We start from the raw sequence: 22,434 nt of genomic DNA, 5'->3' as shown, positions 1-22,434 counted from the left end.
TAGTTCAATGTGGGATCATTTATCTTTATACATTTTGTTAATTATGATGTTATTTGTTGAATGTTTAAATATCGGATCTTTTGTTGTTTAACCTTGTGTCTGCCATGGGGGGCCTTGCATGGTGTATATATATATATTGTAAGAAACAAATTCCATTGAAGACACGTTAATAATTGGAGCCCTCCATTTTGGCGATGGTGCACTATTTTCAAAATCCATCCCGCTCTCTTCCCATCACTCTAATTCAAATCGCCATTACTTTCTTTTTGTCCTCATCTTAAAAGAAATTTGCAAATTTCAAATTCTGTAGATTTGCAGCTTAAAAAAACCCTAACCCACGACGTCTTTAATCGGTTCGTCAACTCTAATCCTCTTCCATTTTCATGCTTTTCTACACTACTTTGGGATTGCGCGCCAAAGATTTGAACTCGCCTGAAAAATTCGCTCCTATTTCTTCGTTATTCGAACAACCGATGACATTTCTTTGATTTTTTTTTAACGCGATTCTCTGTGATTTTAACTGGGTTTTAAGCTAATGGATGATCGGTGCGATTCCAGACCCGTTTCTGACCCGTTTCCGTCATCACCCAGATCGAAAACTAAGGTGAGTTCTTTGGTTTTACAGTTTTCTTTAGTTTATACTTGTTTGAATCGGTTTCCCCCTTGTCTTAGACTTTGGGCGAGAAGAGGAGTAGCCGTAATTTTGAAGAACAGTGTGAGGCTGATCTTAACAGGATAAAATTGCGAGATTCTGGATCAATGTGTGGTTCTCCAGGTAGGAATTCTGAATCTTGATCTTGGGTTTCTCTTGAAATCAATGAATGAAGCTTAAATTCTCAGAATTTTGGTATGAAATTGCTGGTTCTGTAATTTACTTTCTGGGTGTTCATTTTCAATGGCTTTTCATAGCCTTTTGGATTGTTCTCTTCTGTTCATATCAAGATTGTTCATCTTATTCTCAAACTGGTCTGGCAGCATTAAATGTTCATCAGGGGAATTGTTTGAAAATGAAAGAAGCTAGTGATGAATGTCAGATGTTTGAAGAACGGAGGCCTCGAGCGATTGGTGTGCCTATGAGATTGGCTGAGGAGATTAATACTGAAGTTTGTGTTCCTAAAAGTTCAGGTTCTGATAATATGGATTTGGCTAACATTTCTGAAAAACAACACGAGTTTAGGAATGATAATGGCACTCATTTAGCTCCAAGAGGGATTGATTTAGACCTCAATGTAGAAGATGTTTCTAGCTCTGTAAACCTCGAAATCGCTCGCCCTTTGAAGAAACGTAATGTGTTGAAGTCACAGCGTTCTTCTGAATGCGCTAGCTCTACGGGTCGATTGGGAGAGAAAGATCCATTAAGAATTTGGAAGGAGATGAAGCAAAATGGATTTCTTTCGGCTTCTCATGGAGGCATACCGGCACCGAAGCAACGTGGGAGGAGAAGTAAAAACGATAGTGTTAATAAGAAGATGGAGATTGCTAAAAGAGAGAAAAAGTTGGAGCTTGCAAAGAAGGAGCAGATCGATCGGTTTACAAAGATTGCTGCTCCAAGTGGTTTGCTTACTGAACTGAATCCCGGGATCATAAACCATGTAAGAAATCGAAAACAGGTCCATTCGATTATCGAGGCAATTGTACGGTCTGAGAAACAAGAAAACGAACAAAACGAACGCCTAGCAAATAAGCTTCTAGCAGAAAGGAAACATGCTGCTAAAGCAGGAACCAAAAGGGATCTTGACAATACCAATGATCCTGAGAGGAATGTATTTGGTTCTTCTCAAAAGTATGGCCCTCCACACAATGTTCCTGCTAGCAGGCAAAAAAGTGGATGCTCCTTGACAAGATCTGTAATAACGGACGCCGAAGGTGTGGACTATAGAGAAATCATGTTGGATCGAGCCTCCGAATCGAGCACTATGAACGACAAAGAAACTCTTGCACCCGAGCTGTCATCGTCACATGCTGTGTCTGAGAATGCTTGTCCAGTGTCTAATGATGATGAAGAAGAAGAAAACTTGACCTGTATTTCATCTCTTTCTCTTAAAGGTCAGTAGTATCTCCTCTAGTATACTTCGTTACTCTTTAACCGTTTCGAAATATGGCTTATTACTCTATGTCGTTACACGTGCACGATTGTTATTCAGCTGCTACCGTTGCTTCTCAATGGTTGGAACTGATACACCAAGACATTAAAGGACGTCTCTCAGGTAAGTTTCTTGTTCTTTTGTAGTCTGCATTTGGCTGTTACGAATAAATCCAACCGACATATGTCTTTATGCAGCTCTACGACGTAGTAAAAAAAGGGTTCGAGCTGTAATTTCTACAGAGTTGTCGTTTCTAATAGCTAAAGAATTTCCGTGTAATGAAGAGAACGATCCTTATGTTGCGAAGGGTTCACTCGACAAAACTTCGGTTATGTCCACTGCTGATCTCCATCAAGCAAGATGGGCTAAACTGTTTAATGAGATGGATAAAGCTCTTGCTGAAGAAGAGAAACAACTAGTAAGTTACTACTCGACATTGTTCTATTCGGTTACTTCCGTTCATACGAATTTTCCTCGGCAACGAATCCGATCAATGCGTTTTGGACTCAGGAAAGTTGGTTGAACCAAGTAAAAGAAATGCAGATGCACTCTGATCAGGGGCTGAACCATGTTCAATCGAGGGGGGCGGCTTTCGGCTCGCAGCAATCGGGAGAAACACAAAACGACTCGAGGTTTGGCTCCAACTTTATTCCTTGTGCTTTCAAAAGCTTAGATATCTCTATCATTAACGAGGAATTTCATAAACTCAACCAAACAAAGGTTTTTCAATCGTGTCTGCTAGGGAGAAGTTTCCACACCCTTATAAAAAATGCTTCGTTCTCTTTCTCAACCGATGTAGGATCTCACAATCCACCTCCCTTCGGGGCCCAGCATTCTCGCTGGCACTCGTTCCCTTCTCCAATCGACGTAGGACCCCCCAATTCACCCTCCTTTGAGGCCCAGCATCCTTTCTAGCATACCGCCTCATGTCCACCCTCCTTTCGGGGCTCAGTCTCCTCGCTAGCGCATCGCCCAGTGTCTGGCTCTGATACCATTGGTAACAGCCCAAGCTCACCGCTAGCAAATATTGTCTTCATTGGGCTTTCCCTTTCAGGCTTCCTCTCAAGATTTTTAAAACGCGTAGGCTAGGAGAAGGTTTCCACACCCTTATAAAAATTGCTTCATTCTCCTCCTCAACTGAGGTGAGACCTTCACACATAGAGTACATGGACGACAGTGACATTATAAGGGTAACTCTTGACGGGGTTATGCAGTTTTCTCGTGAGAATAGTTGAGATGCGTGCAAGTGGGCTCGAGCACTCACGGAAATGTTGTTGTTTTTGCAGAACAAGGGAAGAGAGAGCATTAGCTGTGGGGGCAGCTGCAGCTTCCATATATTCAACCTGCAACTTTCTGTTCTCAGAGAATGTGTCCTGTTTCTGAGAAGGAAAGGAAAACAAATCTTTTTTACTTTGCAATTTGCCAACATTTTCTTTTCCTGTTTTTTTGGGGACTTCTTGTTTGCATTATGAGCTTATTTATTGTAATAAGTTAATTTCAAATAAATTATTGTTAATTCAATCAGGACTAATTAAGTTTTTTTAAAATAAATATACAAATTTTAAAACGGATTATTTGTTTAATTTTTTAAACTTTCAATAATACCTTTAAAAAAATTTAAAACGGATTATAATTTGTTTCAAAAATACTTTTAAGCTTTAGTATCACGTTTAAAAAAAATACGTATGGAATTTTAAAGGTTATATTAGAAAGTTTTAAGATAATTTATAAGATGTTGATAGACAGATAAAGCAAGATCAACTCGAGTTAAATTACAAAGGATTCACAACCGAATGAAATGAATATTGAAAAAGCATCCAAACCTCCCAACCACATCAAAATTTAGTTGAGATCTTTACTTAAGAACACAAAAGGCTAATCCTATCTCAAAACTCATCCTCTACCTCTCCTCAAACCCAACAACTATATTTACATAATATCACTCTCTTCTTCTATGTGTGTTCTAAATACAACATAATCAGCCTCGAAAAACTAGGCTTCTAATGCGTCTCGAACTCAAGTTTCTATAATCTTTATATTTCGCAAGGCTAAACCCAATTAGGTGCTATCTTACTTGTTGTCGTTTTTGATGCTCCATCGTTCGGAACCTTCGCAAGCGAGCGGTATTGCAACTTTACACTCTCTGCATTGTCTAGTGTTTTCACCACGTACCTGCAACAAAGAGTAGATACATTCATGTCTTCCTCCTTAAACTTTTCGACTTTTTAAGTCCTTATTTTTCGCTCTTCAACTATCAGATGTTAGGTTTTATTATATCAAAGTTCTTGAACAAGAAGATAAACTATGATCAGATTTAAACCCACAAAAAGATAAAATGATGACTAACCATCCATTCAAACACTGTGTTGTAACAACAGCTTCACGTCCCACGAAACGCAGCGGTGTCCTCTTGTTCCCCTAATCCATTTTTAGTTGCGATATTAGTTTTGACGTGCTATAATATAGGAACTAAATAAGAGTTTGGTTTGTTGCGCACCTTGATAATTACCCGATCTGTCACTGCAAAAGGAAACTGAACGCCTCGACCCCTTCGAGTACCCATAGTCGAATCGCTATAGCCAACCTTGTCCTACATAGAACTTGCCACAAGTGAACTGAATATAGTGGTTGAGTGATGGAAAAGACTAGAAACGTGAGATCCCACATCAGTTAGGAGGAGAATGAAGCACCCTTTGTAAGGGTGTGGAAACTTCTCCCTAGAAAACGCGTTTTAAAAACCTTGAAGGAAAGCCCAAAAGGGAAAGTCCAAAGAGGACAATATGTGCTAGCGGTGGGCTTAGGCCATTACACTATTCCCGGCCTTCCCCTTTGATTTTAGTATCTCATATTAGCAGGCTTAAGAAACTACAGTCCTGAGGTACAATGGAAATACCTGCTCAAACCTCTCCCTTCTCCTTTTCGGTGAGCGGTAAAATAACAATTCTTCTTCCCGACGAAATGCTCGGACTGCAGCTTGAAGAGCTGAAGATACAAATATCACGATATGAAAAAGACGATCACTTAACGTTCACATAATTTTGTAAATAATCTTTAAAGACTATATCGATCTATACATTACTTCGTCGTTCTGGGGGATACAAAACCTTCTCCTATATTTTTATTTTTAAAATGTACTTTGGGATCTAACAATGTGAGATTAGAACAATGGAAATTCTTGCAACCTACAGTCCTGACTTCTAGGAGCACTTACAACAAAACACGAGCAATTAAACCTCGAAAAACATCGAGCATTTTTTGGGAATAGCAGTACAGAGATGTTAAAAGTTACAAGTGCAGAAAAACTCACATAAGTTTTGGGCAATTAAGTCTTCAGAAACCAACTGAGAACACGTGTAACAAGATTTCTGGGAAGACATCACGAGAAATGCAAAAACGCTATGAAACCGAGGTCATCAAGGTACTTAACTGATTCATATCAACAGAGCAGCCAAATAGCAATGCATATCGAGGTGCATAAGTCAGGTAAGACACATGCTTGCAACAGAGAGAACATTCATAAATCGTAGTTTTCAAAAACTTGTTTTTGTTTATGGAATTTGGCTAGGAATTCAAATGTTCATATAAGAAAGATGAAACTCATCGTAGAGAAACGAGGAAAAAAAAAACAAGCACAATATTCAAAGCCAAAAACCAAAAATCAAACGGGACTTGAGAGTTCGAGCGTTTCTGCTGCACACGAGTTAGTAGACTCAGTTTTATAGCACAGAGCACATATTTGAAATAGTTTTTGCATAGAAGAACCTCGACCACGGCGTCGACATATTTCAAAGACTATACTAGACTGAAATTCTGGAAATAAATCAGCATGGATCGAAACGAAGGATGAGTAAAACAACTTCAAATCCAAAGCCAACTTTACAATGTTTTGACATTAATATGCTCGCAATCAATACAAAACGTAACGATACTAGACACCAAACAGTTTCAATGTGCCTCCTACATTTGAATATGTTGAAAAAAAATGGTAGATAACATAATGAAAAGGAATTTCGGTAAATATGAGCAGTAATCTTGGCAGTAACTCACTAGTCTAAGCACATGTTCTATTCCACCGCTACCGAAGGAATGCCCACACGGTAATATCATTGCATCATCCATTAGAGAGCCCCTGATTCCATGAAGAACAATAAACCAAAGTAAATATATTACCAGAAACAATTGAGATGAGAAAAAAAAAGAGTCAGAAACTACACATTTTGATGCAAGAACAAGTAAGAACAAGTAATGAAACATAATGGAAACACTAAGAACTCACGTCACAGGGTCTGTGAGAATTGCTCTGAGAGACTCTCCAGGCTCACCCAAAAGAAAAACATCCCTTCTCCCAAACCCACATCCATTTTCCATAGCCAAATCCTTGTGTCCAGAAGCAGACCCCTCAGTGCCTTGCAAGTATTGGGAATAATACATTTCACTGTCATGTTCGGCAATTGTAACCGCATTTGGGTAATTCCCCAACCTTCCCTGTTGGTGATTCTCACTCTGAGCTTCTCCTGTGTTACTCCCTGAAGGGGGAGCCATCCCATCCTTGACCAACAAAGTTCCACCTAAAGCCCATGAGAAAAATCAACAAAACTTCCCAAATTGGAGCATTCTAGAATCATTTTCTATTCGGGAAATGAAAGTTGAAAGTACAAATCCCTTACCAAAAGAAGAATGTTGCTTAGGCTTCCCATTGCCCAATTTGTTCGTCCCATTCTTCAAGCCCCCACCACTCTGATCGCTTCTCTCATTGTTGCTGCTATTGGGGTTACCAGTTTTTCTGGACTTATTAACATCATCCAAAGAAACAAGTCCTTCAACATCGCCATCGTCATCATCGACTTCATCTTCGTCGTCGTCATCATCATCATCCTCATCTTCTTCATCCGATCCTTTCCCACTTCCAGTCCTCCCACTCCCATTCCCATTCCAATTCCGGCCATCACAAAACAAACTCTGGCGAAAATCGCCACCCTGATGGGCGAAGAATCGATCTCGTTCTGCAGGGAAGAGCTTGTCGTCCATGAAACCGCAGAGCTCGCGGGTTTTGGGAGCTGGGTCGGTGACGCGGCGCTGCGACGTGGTGGAGGAATTGAAGGGGATGGCTTCGTGTTGGAAGAGGAGGTGGGAGTTGAGGGCATTGATGTGTTGGGAGGACATGTTTGAGGAGGTGGGGTTGGATTGGAATTGGAAATCGGATGTTATGGCGAAGGGGGCATGGTGGGTTTTGAGAGAGTGGAATTTGGGACAAAGGGAAGCTGGGAATTGAAGAATTTCTCAGAGAGAAGGTTAAGGGTCAGGTTCTGAAAGAGTGATGGGTTCTGGGTTCCGTCAGAATATGGGTGTGTTCCTTCCAACAAAGGAAACAAATTTGGAAATTGGAACGAATTGCCGCACCGCCCTTCTCCATCTTTTCTCTGATATTCTTTTATTTTTCCTTCAAATTATATCAATTTTCTCTTATTTATTTATTTATTAAAATTCAAGTGGATTTTGAAAACTAAAAAATAGTTTTTAATTAAAAAAAAATTAAATATTTCTTTTAAAAAATGGATGAGAAAAACAGTACCATTTTTTAAAATAAAAAATAAAGCAGCATTATCCGTCAGCATTTAAATAATAGGCTTCCAAATTCTAAATATTCTCTCATATAAGAGATAACCAAATAGCTCCAAGTTGTCATTATACTAATTTTGATTAAATTTTCTCTATTATTTACTTTATGATAAATAAATAATAATAAAAAACTTTTAAGAATTCTTTAAAAGGCACAATAATCAGGGGCTAAATTATTAATTCAACCCCTCTATTATCAGAATTTTATATTCTCTTACACTCTTAATTAAAGAATTCCAAAGGGCCATGTGGTTGATAATTGAATTAATTGTAATCAAATGCCCACTGCTACCTAATATTTGAGTTTTAATGAGTTTCTAAATGGTACCTAAGTAGAGTTGACCACGGGTTGGTTCAAAAAGTAGTAGGTTTGGAAACTCGGAAATCAAATAGCTACTAAAGTTCGAATTTCAATGACTAAAAAGTCTATTTTAGCCTCAAAGAATAATAAGGTGGAGGGAATTGAAAACAACAAGGAAGAAACAAATAAGTTTAATAGAAAATTGGGAGACAATTAAGACATAGGTATTTAAATATTGAAAACAATTAAAAAAAAACTTAAATTATTATAAGATCTCACTCACCAGATTGGATTTATTCCTTTGTTTTGAAGTGGGTTTGAGAATCTTGGCTCTGGAGCCCCTCTGACCTTCTCCATTGTACTTCTTTTCATTTTCCATTGAGATTCAAAACCCACAATTTTGACCAATGGAGATAAGTCAAAGCCTGTCTTTTCCCAACAGAAAGCTGCCAAGAACAGCAAAACCTGAAAAAGAAAAGTTACCTCAGAGAAGAGAGAGTTTAAAAATGTCCTGAGAGAATCTGATGAAGTTGCCTCCTCAGCTTTTATCATAGAAAATGCAGATCATAATCAGGCTGAGAGTAAATCAAAGCAATCCAAGTAAAAATGGCTGAATCCTGTGACTTCTCAAGGAAAATAAATTACAGTAAGAAGGAAAAAAGTACAGTATGCCAAAAACTACTGGATCCAAGCAAATCCCGGGTTAATCTACTGTTGTTTCCTTGGTTGAGTTTATCCCAACTCTTGTAATTCGGATGGGCATTTGATCATCTCCAGTATCTTGACCATTTCTCTCATTTCGGGTCGGTTTGATGGCACGTGGGAGGTGCAGATCAAGCCTAATTTTAATACGGGAACGGCCTCTTCGGCTGGGAAATTCCCCCTCAGCTTACTGTCGATGCATTCTTCGGCTCTTCCTTCGTCCACTGCTACTCTGACCATGTCACAGAGGACTGCTACGTCGTCTTCCATGTACTCGACAGGCCTCTTTCCTGTAACTATCTCCAGAATCAAGATACCAAAGGCGTACATGTCGCATTTTTCAGTTATCTTCACTGTCCTGCAAGCGAACTCTGGTGCCATGTAACCGAGCGCACTCTGGATCTTGCTGCTTAAAACATAACGGTCTAACATTGGGAGCAATCTTGCTAGACCATAGTCTCCCACCTTAGGATGACCATTGCAATCAATAAGAATATTGCTGGATTTTATGTTATAGTGGATTGTGTTTGATTGGTGTAAGTGAGCCAGTCCTTTTGCTGTGCCGAGAATTATGTTGAACCTCTCATTCCATGGCAGGACATTGTCATCCGATGCTTCATGTAGCAGTCCATACAAGCTACCTCCAGAGACATATTCGTATATAAGGAGCTGTAGCGACGGAGTCCAATAATAGCCTTCGAGTGTCACCAGATTTTGGTGCCTGACATTCCCAAACTTCCTAACTTCCCTCTCGAAATCTTCTTGGGACTTGATGAGGCTAGAAACTGTGAGCTTCTTGATTGCAACAGAGTGTCCATCCCGCAGAACGGTATGGTAAACTGCTCCAAACCCACCGCACCCGAGCTCACAATCCTTGTTCAGCAGGGCATGTGCTCCTGCGCTAAAGTCAAGCTCTCCTGACAACACCACAAGCTTTCCCGAATTCGCATCAGGGCTGGAGGAATGACTGAAATCATCCCCTATGGACAATGCAAGTGCAGCTGCAGACAAAGAAGACGTGGGCGGTTTAACACGACTGTTGAGGATGGTGATCAATATGATGCCTATGATGATGAAAGCAGCGGCGCCAATGGCAACCAGTGCAGAAATGCTGAGGATATTTCTATTTCTTCTGAGATTAGTACTTGGAGGCAGTGAGCTGGAAATGGAATCTGAAGTGGAGTTGGGATCGAGCACAATAGGTTTTGGAAGAACAGAAGGGCAAGACTTATTAACGACAGAGCCACAAAGGGATGGATTTCCAGCTACGGATGAAGGGGAGATGGTGTTAAAGAATACACCACCAGGCAGCTCACCCTTGAGGTCGTTATGAGAAATATTGAACAAAAGAAGGTTTGGAAGATTAGACAACTGCTTTGGAAGAGTACCATTGAGGTTGTTAAAGGATAAGTCGAGATTTCGGAGATAAGTGAGTTTAGCTAACTCCACAGGTATCGGGCCAGTTAAGTTATTGTGCGATGTGAACCTGCAAAGTTTCACAAAGATAAATGTATCAAACGGAATCATATTCAAAGCTAAGCAACCTCCAGATTCTAACCAGCCTTTCAGAAACTAAGAACAAAATGAATGGAACTAACGAAAGTCATAAGATTAACTGCAACCCAATCCAAGCAAAAGATAACAGTTTTGGTGCATCTTGAACAAGTAGATATATCCAACAAATGCCTAAGTTTCTTAGTCATAAATTGCACTGCCATAAATGGTTTCGGAGTCATATTATTTAGCTGGAAATCCAACAATGAAATGGTTTATAGATAATGCAATGCTGGAAAATGCATATGGAAATTTAAACAATCAAAAGTAGACAAGAAAACCAGGATAGAAAACTCACAAAGTTGTAAGGGAAGAACAGTGACCAATTGAAGAGGGAAGTTCACCCCCTAGAAAATTTTCATCCAGCTTCAGTTCCATTAGGGACACAGCTCCTCCAATCGCTTCGGGAATGCTTTCATTCAGACGATTTCTGCTCAAATCAAGAACGCTCAAAGCTTTCAGATCTCCAATAGTTTCTGGAATAGGTCCAACAAAAGAATTCCCAGACAGGTTCAGAAACTGCAGCTTCGCTAAACTTCCAATCGCTGGAAGATTACCCATGATGAAATTATGACTGATATCTATTGCCAGAAGGTTTTGGCATTTCATCACAGATTCTGGAAAGCTATCAGTAAAGCCATTTGAAGAGAGATTTAATACTTTTAGATATTGAAGATTCCCCATTGTAGTTGGAATATGACCAGTGAAATTGTTCCCAGAAAAGTCCAGAGTTTCAAGGCCTTTCATTTCTCCTATCCACTCTGGAACATTTCCTTCGAACAAATTCCTGCTCAAAATCAGATCACTACAAAGAACAAGTTTCTGCATAGTCTGAGGAAGGTTCCCAGAGAATGAATTCTCGCTAAGATCAATGGACCTCAGAAGCAAGCAGCTGCCAATACCATCAGGAATCTGTGCAGAAAATCGATTCTTCCTCAAGTTAAGAGTCCGCAGGTTATATAAATTCTCAATTACCTTCGGAATTTCACCCACCAGAGCATTATCAGACAAGTCCAATGATCGAAGCCCACTGAGAGACAAAATCCCAGAGGGCAAAGGACCCGAAAACTGATTCGAGGACAAGTTAACAGCAATAAGACTCCCACACGAGCTCAAACTATCAGGAACTTTCCCATCAAATTTGTTGTTGGCCAAAGAAACAACTCTCAAAGACCCACATTGACGGAAAAAATCATCTGGAACAGTTCCAGACAAATTATTCCCGCTCAAATCAATCACCTGAAGATTATCCACACGAGCAAAATTGGGGCTTAAATTTCCACTGAGATTGTTCTTTGATAACGACAATCTCTGCAGAAACTCCAACTGGAAAAGCCCTCGACCGAGCCGACCCGAGAGAGAGAATCCATCGAGGTTGAGCTCGACAACCCGTTTGGATCTGGGACTGCATTGAACACCAGTCCAGTTGCAGGGACTATCGTCATCTTCGTCCCAGGTCGCGAGGTTCTGCTTTGGATCTTCAACAGCGGCTTTAAACACTATCAGGCCCAAAACGTCGTCGTTTAGAGATAGGTTTAGACATCTCGCACAGAGTGGAGCCAAAACGAACAACACAAAGAGCTCAAGCAGCCGTTTCATCTTCAACAATGCTCGCATAATCCACTAACTTCGAACACAAAGCCAGCACAAAAAAGCCATAGATGGAAGATACTGATACCAAACAGATAAACACCACAATTACAGAGACCTCGGAGAAATTCCTCTGATAAAAAAAAACTCAAAAATGGCGCAAACTGAGAATAAATTAACTAGAAACTAAGCTAGTTCGCTATACACCACATAAATACAAACAAAATCTCAGAAGCCAGAAACGAAAAACGAAAAGGACTCTTCAAAACGTAGAGAAACGAAGAAAAACCAAATCCAAGGTGCAGCAAGAGCACATTAAAAGAAATATCGGTCGGAGTTTACGAAGATTGTCGAAGAGAAAAAGCAGAGAACCGTTAAAGAGAGTTGCAGAGCGAAGATTCTTCAGACTAAAAAGAATGCGGTAACGAACACTGAGAGAAGAAACTCGTACAGCTCCGAAACAGTGTCAGGAAGGGGATGAGGAACCCGGCGGTTAGTTGAGGGAAGTAGTCGGAACAGCCGTCATCGCCGCCGCCGCCGCCGTCGCCGGTGGATTTGTGAAGTTGACAGTAAAAACAGAGTTCTGTAATTGCTTTAGAGAGAAGGGGGAATTTGGGGGGTTTTAATAAGTGGAAGAGCGAGAGAGAGAGAGAACACGTAGATAGGTCGAGACAATTAAATAGGCCGTCTGGCACGTGGTTAGATCTACGCATTTTCAGGGGATCCTAGTTGGATGCTGACGTGGCTTATCTTACTGTAGTTGACCCATCATCAATTTAATTCAACAGGGCTGCCTGTCCTCAACCAAAAGCCTGAGACTGTATTTTTTTTAATAATTTTTATGAATTAATTAAATATTTTTTTTTCTTTTGTAAAAAAATATACTTTTTATGTAATATTTATGTGGTTTAAAAAAAAGATTATTTTTTTTAGACAAAAGAAAAATTAAGCATTAAGTTAAAATAATGTAGAGTAAAAAAACATTAATTTAACCTATACAGTACCTTTAAACTTTAAAAAAAAAATTTACATGAAATATGTTACTACTTTGTTTCAAAAATATCATTATCTTTAAATAATATTTCAAAAACACCCTTAAACTTTAAAAATATTTATTAATATCTTTCAATTTAAAAAAAATATTATTTACCCATTACTATTAATACTGTATTTAGAAAATACTCCAAATTTTAAGAGTAACATCAACACACTTTAATTTTATAAATAAAATTACTGTTGTCGATATATTACGAAAATTGTCTATTAACATCTCATAGATTATTTACGAATGTTTAAATGTTGCTTTTAAAAGTTTATGAGTACTGTGAGATGTGGTACCAACAGTAAATGTATTTTTTTACTTAAAAAAATTAAAAGTTGTTTTTAAAATTATTAAATTTTTTTTAAAGGATATTAATTAAACTTTGAAAACTAGGTGTATTTTTTAAACTACGGTAAAAGTTATAAAGTATTTTTTAAGTAGTGGTGTTTTTTTAGCATTTTAAAAAATATTAAGGATATTTTAAACTTTTTAAAAATTAAAAAAAAAAATGTTATTTTTATTTTTATTTTTAAGACAAGTTTTAAAGTTGTAAGAGTATTTTTAGTAATTTATAATCTAATTTAAAAGTATGAAGAATTTAAATAATTAATTATGTACAATGTTAATTTCGTCAATATATTCATAAATTTGAAATTTCACATAATATCAAAATTAATGTTCTAGAAGAAGAGCACAATAAATGGTAGAAGGTAGGTAATGAGGGTTGGTCGAGGGAATTAATTACTCCTCTCTTTAATTTAATGCAAAGTCCCACACCATTTTGACCCTGTGAACAACACAACTTTGTAGTAATTTATCGGTTTTGGTCTAGGTATAGTTTATATCCACTTTAGCCCATTGAGGCTAAGAACAATACGTAACTGGATAACATGAATAATTTATGTTATTACAAATGATATCAGAGTTAGATACTGGATGGTGTGCGAGTGAAAATACTAACTCCCAGAGGTAGATTGTGAGATCCCACATCCGTTAAAGAGGGGAACAAAAATTCTTTATAAGGTCATACAAATCTCTCCCTAACATACGCATTTTAAAACTGTAATCTGACGACGATACGTAATGGGTCAAAACAAATAATATTTGGTAGCAGTGGCGTTAGACAATTTTTTTTTAGGTTAAAAATCCAAAATATGTTGGCCAGCATTATAAAATTTAAATTAATATTGATAAGATTTAAAAAAAAAAAACATCTAATTAATTTTGTTGTTGAGTATTAATGAAGTGGGGGCGAAGTTTGAAAAATTTAAGAATTTTATTTTAAAATATAGCCATAAATATCAATAATTCGATGAATAAATATTTATGAAAATGACCATTAAAATTAAATAAACTTTACACTACCCATTATGGGCATTCATTATTGGTAGGGAAAGGTTCGAAAATTTAAAAACAATATAAATTAAAAGTGAATTAAATGCATCCCAAAAATGGCCCAAGGAGCCATCTTTTCAGTACACATAGATTGATGTTATTTATAAATGATATTAAACTCCTAGATTGAAGCTTGGTAGTCATTTGAATTTCAAAAAATGTTTCTATTTAAGACAACTTTAATTAATTATTATTTTTTAAGTTATGAACAGACTTAAAATAATTAAAAATTACTATCAATATCAATACTAACCAGATGTATAAAGGAAACTCCAGATAAAATGTGATTTGTTTAAAACAATTTTATGTTGGACGACTTTCTGGGATTATTTTAGGATGCACGCAAATGATGACAAAAACATGTTGGAAAGACTCGTGTTGGTTTGTAGGGATAATCTTCACTAATAAAAATGAGAAGTAGGTAACGTGACATTGCCATAAGAGATGCATAGAAAAGTCAGGAGCAAAATTTTAAAAATTTGAAAAAAAAAAATTATTTTTAGAATTTGATCAGAAAAATATTTTCTTTAAAAAAAAAATGAAATTATTATTAAAAATTTGTGAGAGCTAAAAATATAGTTATAAGTGAAACTGTAAATTATTAGATTAAATGGTGTTGAAGTTTTTTTTTTTTTTTTTTTTTTTTTTTTAAAGCGAAATATATATTAAAAAATTATTAAAAAAATAATGGAACAGAAAGCAGTTATTGGGCCAATTGCTTGATGGGCCGTGCCTTTGAAGTCCGTGACCATAACAAAGAAGAGCCATTAGCAAAGCTTCTGAAAATTGAAAAACCCTATCAGTGATTGATCGACTCACCGAGTAGAAAGAATTCTCAGCAGTTCATCGCTGAAAAGCTTGAAATGGCTGCCAATGGAGGTTCTGCGTTAGATAGGAAGCAGTTGGTCGCATCGGCGCTGGCTAAACACTTCTCCTTAGATTCTGTAAGCTTCTTCTCTCTTAACTTGCTGTCGAACGCTGTGAATCTCTGATCTTATATGGACCAATCTTCTCTCTTGTTTCACTCGACATTTATTGGTATTGGCTGCTCCATATTGTGAAATTCATTTGACTTTACGTGTAGGAGGAATAATTCTATGCACTGTATTATTTTATGGATATGATCATGGTTTGTCTAGTTTCTCTTCGGAGTTAGATGAAGTCGTGGAATCATCTCCAGACAAAGAATTTTCGCAGTAAAATATGTTAATGTAGTTTCCGTTGATTGCCTCGTTTGTTTTTTGAAATGATTCATCCGTCCAACGATTACGAGCTTCGGTACCACTTGTTTACAATCTTTCTTTTCCGTGTTGTGCATTGTCATTGGAATTTTGTTACTGAAGTTAAATTGCTATTTGTTTCAGAGTTCATTAACCGGAGAAAGTATGGATTTTAAGACCTATGTAGTAAACCTCTTGAAAACATCAAGGAATCGTGCTTCTGTCGATGATAATGATGAGGTAAGGTCGAATATTTTTCACTATGCTGACTGTACTCGAATTTCATATCGTTAGAAATTTTTTATAGGGGCACGAATTTTCATGGAAGTGAAAAGAGTACAAATGATAAGAAAAGAATCCACCCCAATTTCACAAAGGAGATTTTCGCAAAGCTCTCCAATTGGGCAAAATTAGAAGAAACAGATCAGTTTCTAGAATCCTTTGAGAGAAGACATCAATGATAACAGTTGAAAACAATAGTGCCTCAAGAGTCCTCCCAAGTTCTTTATGAGCCTTGAAGCTATACTCTTTTCTCAATCCAAACTTTACAAAGATTAGGAAAAATACAGTTTAACTGAAGAGTGTTAGCTTTTATTGTATTGGGGTCAGGGATGCCTGATGACGCGAGGGAAATAGAAAATCTCAAATATCGGTAGACCAACCAAAGTTCAAATTGAAGGTATTAAGGATTTTCTCCCAAACGTGCTTAACCAATGGACCAACCAATAAAAATTAATATGTATCCTCACAAGCAGACTTGCACCAGACACTAAGCGGGGAACAAGAAAATATGTGGGAATTTGTGTTCTGCACTCTCTATCAAATGTAGATTCACTGCTAGAAAAGGGACCAAACGAAAGCTTTAACCTTCTGCATGCACTTAGTAGCGTCCATAGAGAAGATCTTTCTTCCCAAGGAACCTTGCCAATACATGTATTATGAAGGCCAGATATGCAGCCGTTTGAAATTTTTATGTTTTAGATTTCCCGAAGGGACATCTGATAAAATTGAAAATTTATGTTTTAGTGCAACTTTTTGTTTTATCATTACCATAACGGTTATGATGGTTGCTGCAGGTGATGAAATGGATTACATTTGCAGACAGCTTTCCTGTAGATTCTAAGGCATGCCTTGAGGTTCTCAAACAATTAAATGAAGAATTAGTTCAAAAGTCTGTACTTTTGGGTAATGGATTGAAGACATCTGAAGCTGATGTAATTGTGTTTTCAGTACTACACCCTTCTGTGGTAAGCATTCTTGCATTTTATGACAAAATGTCTATATTTAAAATCATTCTTTTCTTTCAAGAATGTCATCATTTCTTCATATAATGTATACACATTTCATTTCACGTTTTCATGCTTAGATCCTTGTTCAAATGGCCGATGGATCTTTTGCATGCGGTTCTTGGATTTCAAGGACTAGTTTTGCATAGGATTTCAAAAAATAACTTTTAGATTGACCAAAGTAGAGATTCCAGTGAGATCTGACCTTATTGGTTACTGCTAGATTGGCCTTTCAACAGCAGAGAGAGAAAAGTTGCCACACATTTTAAGATGGATAGATTATATCCAGGTAGGTCTACTTCTTTAATGCCTTGACTGCTTACCAATTGCATCTGAGAATATTTCTGGTTTTAATTGTTGATTTTATCGCAGACATGCAAAAATGAGTATTAATATTGGTTCTTTAGTCGTTTATTTATAATTTGAATCCACTTTTATTCTGGCTTCAATATTATTGTGGTTTAGTTCCATGACTTGAGCTAATTAATACTTGCATCATTTTGTGTTTTTAACAGAACAAAGAGAATATTGGGGAGTTGTTTCAAAAGATACAGCTAGAGAAATGCAACTTTGATCCTCCAGTAAGTGCGCAATTAATTCTTTTGCATCTGCTAGAGTTTTGCTCTTTAAGGAGCAAGGATGTTAAGTTCCAAAGTGAAAAGTATATTGTTTGCACTATCATACCATTTATCATTAGAAACATCCAAGTTATGCCAAAAAATTATGTTTGGTTCACATAATATGGACTATAAATTTCCAGATCAAGTCAGCTAGTATTCTTCCCTTGTATGACCTAGCTACAATTTGACTTTGAAATTTGAATATTCGTTATTCATTGTTTTTCTCTATTCTAGTTGATTATCCTTGGGTTCTGTACTGTGTTGTCATTGTTCTTTGATTTTACCTGTTTGATATTGTTAACTTCAAACTGCCAGTTGCTTTCACATTGTTTTCACTTCACTCTCAAATTGCAAGTTCTTGTTGGTTTCTAGTATTTGTGAATTTCGTTGTGCTTTTGCCCTGTTTTTGTGAGTTCCTCCATTTCTGGCTTAGCTGAAGCATCTAAACTTTTTAAGGTAGATGGATATTTCATAAAATATATTTTTTTCTCTCAAAAAACTAAAAGCTAGATTGATTTTTTCAAGTTTCATACAAATTCATGGAGTTTGTTCCCAAGAAGTGTGCATTTGAATTACTGATGGTTAATAACTCACATTTTGAGAAATTCCGTTGCATGAACAAATTAAAAGTCTTATTAATTATAGTTGCAGGGCAAAGTTGTTGCCAACAATGTGGAGGAAGATTCAAACGCCAAGAAGTCTTCGCAAAGCACCAAGGTTTCAGATAAGCCTCAACTGAACCCAGACACTAAGAAAGCTGATCCGGGGGTAAAGCCTACATTTCTTTATTGGCCTGCCTACTCATATTTTGGTAATATAAACTATTGAAAAAATGTTGCAAAGACCTTTATTGAAGGGAAATTGTATTCTGTTCTATTTTTCATATCTTTTGAATAGTTTGGAGAGAATTCTCTCATCTTGTGAGAGAACATTACTTGTGCACTGCTTCAAATTTTGGGCAGAATTGGTGCTTTGATAGAATAGTGAAGGAAAATATTTTACAGTTGTTGCATAGCCCAGCCGTGGTTTTAAGAAAAAGAAATCCTTTCTTTGTGAACTTTGGTTAGAGAGGAATCAGTGAATCTTTAACAATAAAAGCAGGAGCAGGGTTGATGTTTTTGAATTGGCCCTGGTTTTATTCTAATCGGTGTACACTTTCAAATTCTTTTGATAATTATACCTCCTTTATAATCAATTTTAATTGGATCAGATTATTGTGATGCCATATGGGGTATGTTGATATAGATCTTTTGGTTTCTTTTATTTTAACTTTTAATAAATTCAGTGAAAAGTTTGTTTAGAAAAAAGAAGTAAAGGTAGAAGAATGTTTTCTTTTGAACCAATATATTACTTACACATAGTTGATAGTTCTATTTTAGTATTCAATGTATATCGACTTGTTGTGACCTGTTCAATTTCTGTGGTATAACTTGATATCCTCTAACTATTCTTTACTCCTGCCTTTTCTCATCATCATCATCTTTTTTGCAATTCATTCATTTACATATTTGTTTTTAATTTTATGAAACTGTTAGAAAAAAGAGAAGGACAAAAAAGAAGCTGCACCTGAAAAGAAGAAACCACTTGAAACAGAAACAACGGATAAAGAAAAGGAAGTTAGCGTTAGTTTGTTGAATATACGTGTTGGGCTTATTCGAAAAGCGTGGAAACATCCATCTGCTGACAGGTATGGTCTTCTGCGATAGCATTATTTACGTTGATCTATTGAAGTTCATTATTCTCCTCTGAGCTTAAATTTGTATCAATCATACTGTGGTGATCCAGTTTGCTGGTTGAGGAGATAGATGTTGGAGAGGCCAATGTGCGACAGGTTGTCAGTGGTCTGGCAAAGTTCTGTAGTCCAGAGGAATTGACGGTATAGTTACATTTACATGTTGGTCATGAGGAACTTGTAATGGATCCGCTGTAGAAACAGAATTCAAAGTTTGATGTATTATTGCATTAATCTGTGCAGAACCGCCACGTTGTTCTTATTACTAATGTAAAACCCGGAAAGCTACGAGATGTGATGTCCCAGGGATTGGTATTTTCTCTTTCCTTGGCAGTCTGTTTTTTTTTTTTTTTTGGACATACCATAATTGATTATTTTTATCTTTTTTTAGGCTCCTGTACTTTACTGTGACGTATATGGATTAATATGAAGTTGCCTTTCATTTTATATGTGAATACACTAAATTCTTAGCACTATTTCTCTAGTTCTGGTCTGGTTTCAGTTATTTCTTCTTACATTTTCAATGTGGATTTTGGATGTTTCATATGTTGTGTGGAAGTTGAGTTGATATGCTCACTTGTACATGGATTCATAAATCCCTCTCTCAGGTGTTATGTGCGTCTAATGAAGATCACACCATCGTGGAGCCTTTGCTTCCTCCTGAAGGAGCCAAAATTGGTGAACAAATTTCATTTGCAGGGTAAGTTTTTCAGAGACAACTCAATTTAACTGCATTACCTGACTTGCACTTCTATGAATTTTTGTGTAGAGTAGCTGTGTATATATATATTATACACTAGAAGATGTTTCAAGAATCTTTTTCTTATTCAAAAGGGGGAAATTAGGTCTTGTCCTTGGTAAATGTAAATTCCCCCTTCGGTGTATCATTGAGTATCTGACTGTTTTTCTTGGTTGTTTTATAATTAATCTCTATTTGAATTGGGTCTCTGCTGTTATGTGGTGTATTGATTATCTCGTAATTTGATTTAGGGTTGATGGGAAGCCAGAAGATGTTCTCAACCCCAAAAAGAAACAACTGGATAAGATAACACCGGTACGTCCACTTTTAACCTTCCCTGTCCAAATAGGTTCAAAAGTTTCAGGATGATGCAAAAAAAAAAAAAAAAAAAAAAAAAAAAGCAACCGTTTTAAATGACAAGGTCATAAAGTGGATGTGTTTTGAACAAAATAGGCAAGGTTGAACACTTACCTTTTATTCTCTGGCTAAAGGGTCGTGGATTGTTGTGCCTTCTTAAATTGCATGCATTTAAACGTAAGAAGGGCGATTCAAAGGTCTTGTGTTGGGCAAACGAAATGAAAGCAGCAGCCAGTGTATTTGGAATAACTTTTGAAAAAAATGATTTTTAAATAATTTTTTTTTAAAGAAAATAATAATCCATTTAACTTATGGAAGGATTTTAGATGACCAAAAGTGTTCTTTAATAAATGATAAGCACTTTAAGAATTGAATTAGTTTTAAACCTATTTTTGAAAAAACATTCGAGATATACATACATATATATATATATATATATATATATATATATATATATATATATATATATAGAAGTCCTGGAAGTGATTAATAAAAAAACAGCAGTAAAAAAAAAAATCACATGTAGTTAATATAATCACTTTTAAATGTTGTGGATCCACTAAACGCACCTTTTATCTTGCTCGCCCAGCTGCAATCTATGCCTACTCACATCTTTCATTTTGCACCTATTATACTCAAATGGTTGTTATTTGGATGGATTCAGCATCTTTTCACAGACGACAAGGGCGTGGCGATGTACAAAGGAATACCGTTCATGACATCTGCAGGAGCATGCACGTCGTCGATCCCGAAGGCAAGCATCAAATGATAGCAGCATAGCCATGGTAGAGGAGAGCTTCACAGCCAGAAGGATCCCTGAACACTGCGTTACTTGGCAAACCAAACTGAGTCACTTTTGAAGAGATTTGGCACTGGTTCATCAAATCAAATGGGCCTTCATTATTTCAGGTAATGTATCCTTGTAGTTCTTTTTGGTCTTAAAAATGACATTCTGTTTTGAATTTATGATATTTAGAATTGACATTATGTTCGTATGATGTAAAAGGGTCACATTTTTGTTTTAGATAAATCTCAATCTCCCAACAACCATATTTTGTTTATCTAACTTCGAATTACCCGTAAATATAATTTCGATTTCAATTAATCTGTGTGTTTTTTTAACGTGTTTGGTAGCATATATAGAATTTGGTTCTCAATTTAATTTCAATTGTTTATATGTGTAAGCCATGAAAATAGTTGGTCAAATCTCTATTAGGCAGTAGTATAAAAGTGGGTTTGGATTTTTTTTTAAAAAAAACCTACATTTTCTGAAGGTGATTTTTGGTCACACAATCGACTAAATGTGACTTTTAATAATTTAGTACTTCAAAAAACCATTTTTTTAAAATCAAACATTTATAGTTACAAAGTGACCCAAATGCAATAATAATACATCACTTTGGGCGAACATAAGAAGTTCAAAAAAGCACTCAAAATTATGTCAAAGTCATAACTTTAATTAATTAATTAATTAATTATATAGTGATTGAATTGGGTTGACTGAAATGAAAAGACTGTTTGGGTAAAGGAATAGGGTACTCTGTCCAAGATTCCCTTAACCCTAAACCTGTTTAGTTTAGGTTTGACTTTACCAAACTCTGACTCCCAAAATCATTCCGTATCTTAAATCAAATAAAATCCACTAACATGTCCCTTTCTTTGGATTTTAGATTCACCCAATCACTTCCTTCAATTTTTTAAATAATAATAATATTATTAGAGTCTAATTCACGGTTTACGTATTCAAATTTCAAATTTTTATTTTGATATCTGTATTAATTCAGCTGTACTTGAGAAAGATGGAGACGAGAAGTCGAGGGAGATGACAACATTATTTGGTTCATACCGTTCGATTAAACCTCAAAAAATTCAACTAATTTATCTTTTCTCCTACGTCGAATAAAAGTCTTCAAACTCTTTTGCTATTGAAATAGATCGTAGATCATAAGGAATATGCAAGTTCCCACATCGTTTGGAGAAGGGAACGAAACATTCATTATAGGTGTGTTCCCACATCGTTTGGAGAAGGGAACGAAACATTCATTATAGGTGTGTTAGAAACTTCTCCCACATAAACGCGTTCTAAAACCATGACGCTAACGGCCATACAAAATGGACAAAAACAAATAATATCTATTAGTAATGAGTTTGATCTTAATCGGTCTCTCACTCTCCATCTCTCTTTCAATTCCT

The 22,434-nt window shown here is 36.4% G+C and overlaps 4 protein-coding genes across 6 annotated transcripts; 2 read left to right on the top strand and 2 right to left on the bottom strand.

Annotated features, from left to right (window-relative positions):
• The first annotated feature begins 155 nt into the window (after positions 1-155).
• Positions 156-3,605, top strand: LOC111794504 (uncharacterized). Its single transcript, XM_023676548.2, has 7 exons — positions 156-604; positions 673-775; positions 976-2,046; positions 2,145-2,207; positions 2,282-2,502; positions 2,595-2,716; positions 3,371-3,605. The coding sequence occupies exons 1-7, from the start codon at positions 536-538 to the stop codon at positions 3,465-3,467; spliced, it is 1,746 nt and encodes a 581-aa protein (XP_023532316.2). The 5' UTR covers positions 156-535; the 3' UTR covers positions 3,468-3,605.
• Positions 3,606-3,866: 261 nt separating this feature from the next.
• On the bottom strand, positions 3,867-8,425 carry LOC111794495 (U-box domain-containing protein 62). The gene is made up of 9 exons (XM_023676537.2): positions 8,288-8,425; positions 6,752-7,524; positions 6,361-6,652; positions 6,132-6,213; positions 5,392-5,449; positions 4,978-5,066; positions 4,582-4,674; positions 4,432-4,502; positions 3,867-4,256 (listed from the first exon to the last, which is right to left on the bottom strand). The coding sequence occupies exons 2-9, from the start codon at positions 7,245-7,247 to the stop codon at positions 4,133-4,135; spliced, it is 1,305 nt and encodes a 434-aa protein (XP_023532305.1). The 5' UTR covers positions 7,248-7,524; positions 8,288-8,425; the 3' UTR covers positions 3,867-4,132.
• On the bottom strand, positions 8,287-12,499 carry LOC111794480 (uncharacterized). 2 transcript variants are annotated; one of them, XR_015423133.1, is made up of 3 exons: positions 10,559-12,499; positions 8,488-10,192; positions 8,287-8,365 (listed from the first exon to the last, which is right to left on the bottom strand). XR_015423133.1 is itself a non-coding variant. In XM_023676525.2 (3 exons), the coding sequence occupies exons 2-3, from the start codon at positions 11,875-11,877 to the stop codon at positions 8,737-8,739; spliced, it is 2,775 nt and encodes a 924-aa protein (XP_023532293.2). In that variant the 5' UTR covers positions 11,878-11,931; positions 12,302-12,499; the 3' UTR covers positions 8,517-8,736. The 2 variants fall into 2 exon arrangements, 1 of the variants encoding a protein (XP_023532293.2); XM_023676525.2 differs by lacking the exon at positions 8,287-8,365 and having other exon boundaries at positions 8,517-10,192; positions 10,559-11,931; positions 12,302-12,499.
• Positions 12,500-15,069: 2,570 nt separating this feature from the next.
• Positions 15,070-21,346, top strand: LOC111811308 (Nucleic acid-binding, OB-fold-like protein). 2 transcript variants are annotated; one of them, XM_023698099.2, is made up of 12 exons: positions 15,070-15,231; positions 15,652-15,747; positions 16,584-16,754; positions 17,017-17,082; positions 17,309-17,374; positions 18,065-18,181; positions 18,949-19,100; positions 19,199-19,289; positions 19,389-19,457; positions 19,754-19,845; positions 20,136-20,199; positions 20,906-21,346. In XM_023698099.2, the coding sequence occupies exons 1-12, from the start codon at positions 15,151-15,153 to the stop codon at positions 21,008-21,010; spliced, it is 1,170 nt and encodes a 389-aa protein (XP_023553867.1). In that variant the 5' UTR covers positions 15,070-15,150; the 3' UTR covers positions 21,011-21,346. The 2 variants fall into 2 exon arrangements, with proteins under 2 accessions (XP_023553867.1, XP_023553860.1); XM_023698092.2 differs by having other exon boundaries at positions 18,059-18,181.
• Positions 21,347-22,434: the final 1,088 nt, after the last annotated feature.

Source organism: Cucurbita pepo, chromosome 1 (genome assembly GCF_057944985.1).
Source record: "Cucurbita pepo subsp. pepo isolate OVF chromosome 1, ASM5794498v1, whole genome shotgun sequence".
In the NCBI taxonomy this organism is placed as follows: Eukaryota; Viridiplantae; Streptophyta; class Magnoliopsida; order Cucurbitales; family Cucurbitaceae; genus Cucurbita; species Cucurbita pepo.
Note: the sequence above shows the minus strand (reverse complement) of the source record. Positions and strands in the feature narration are given on the sequence as shown.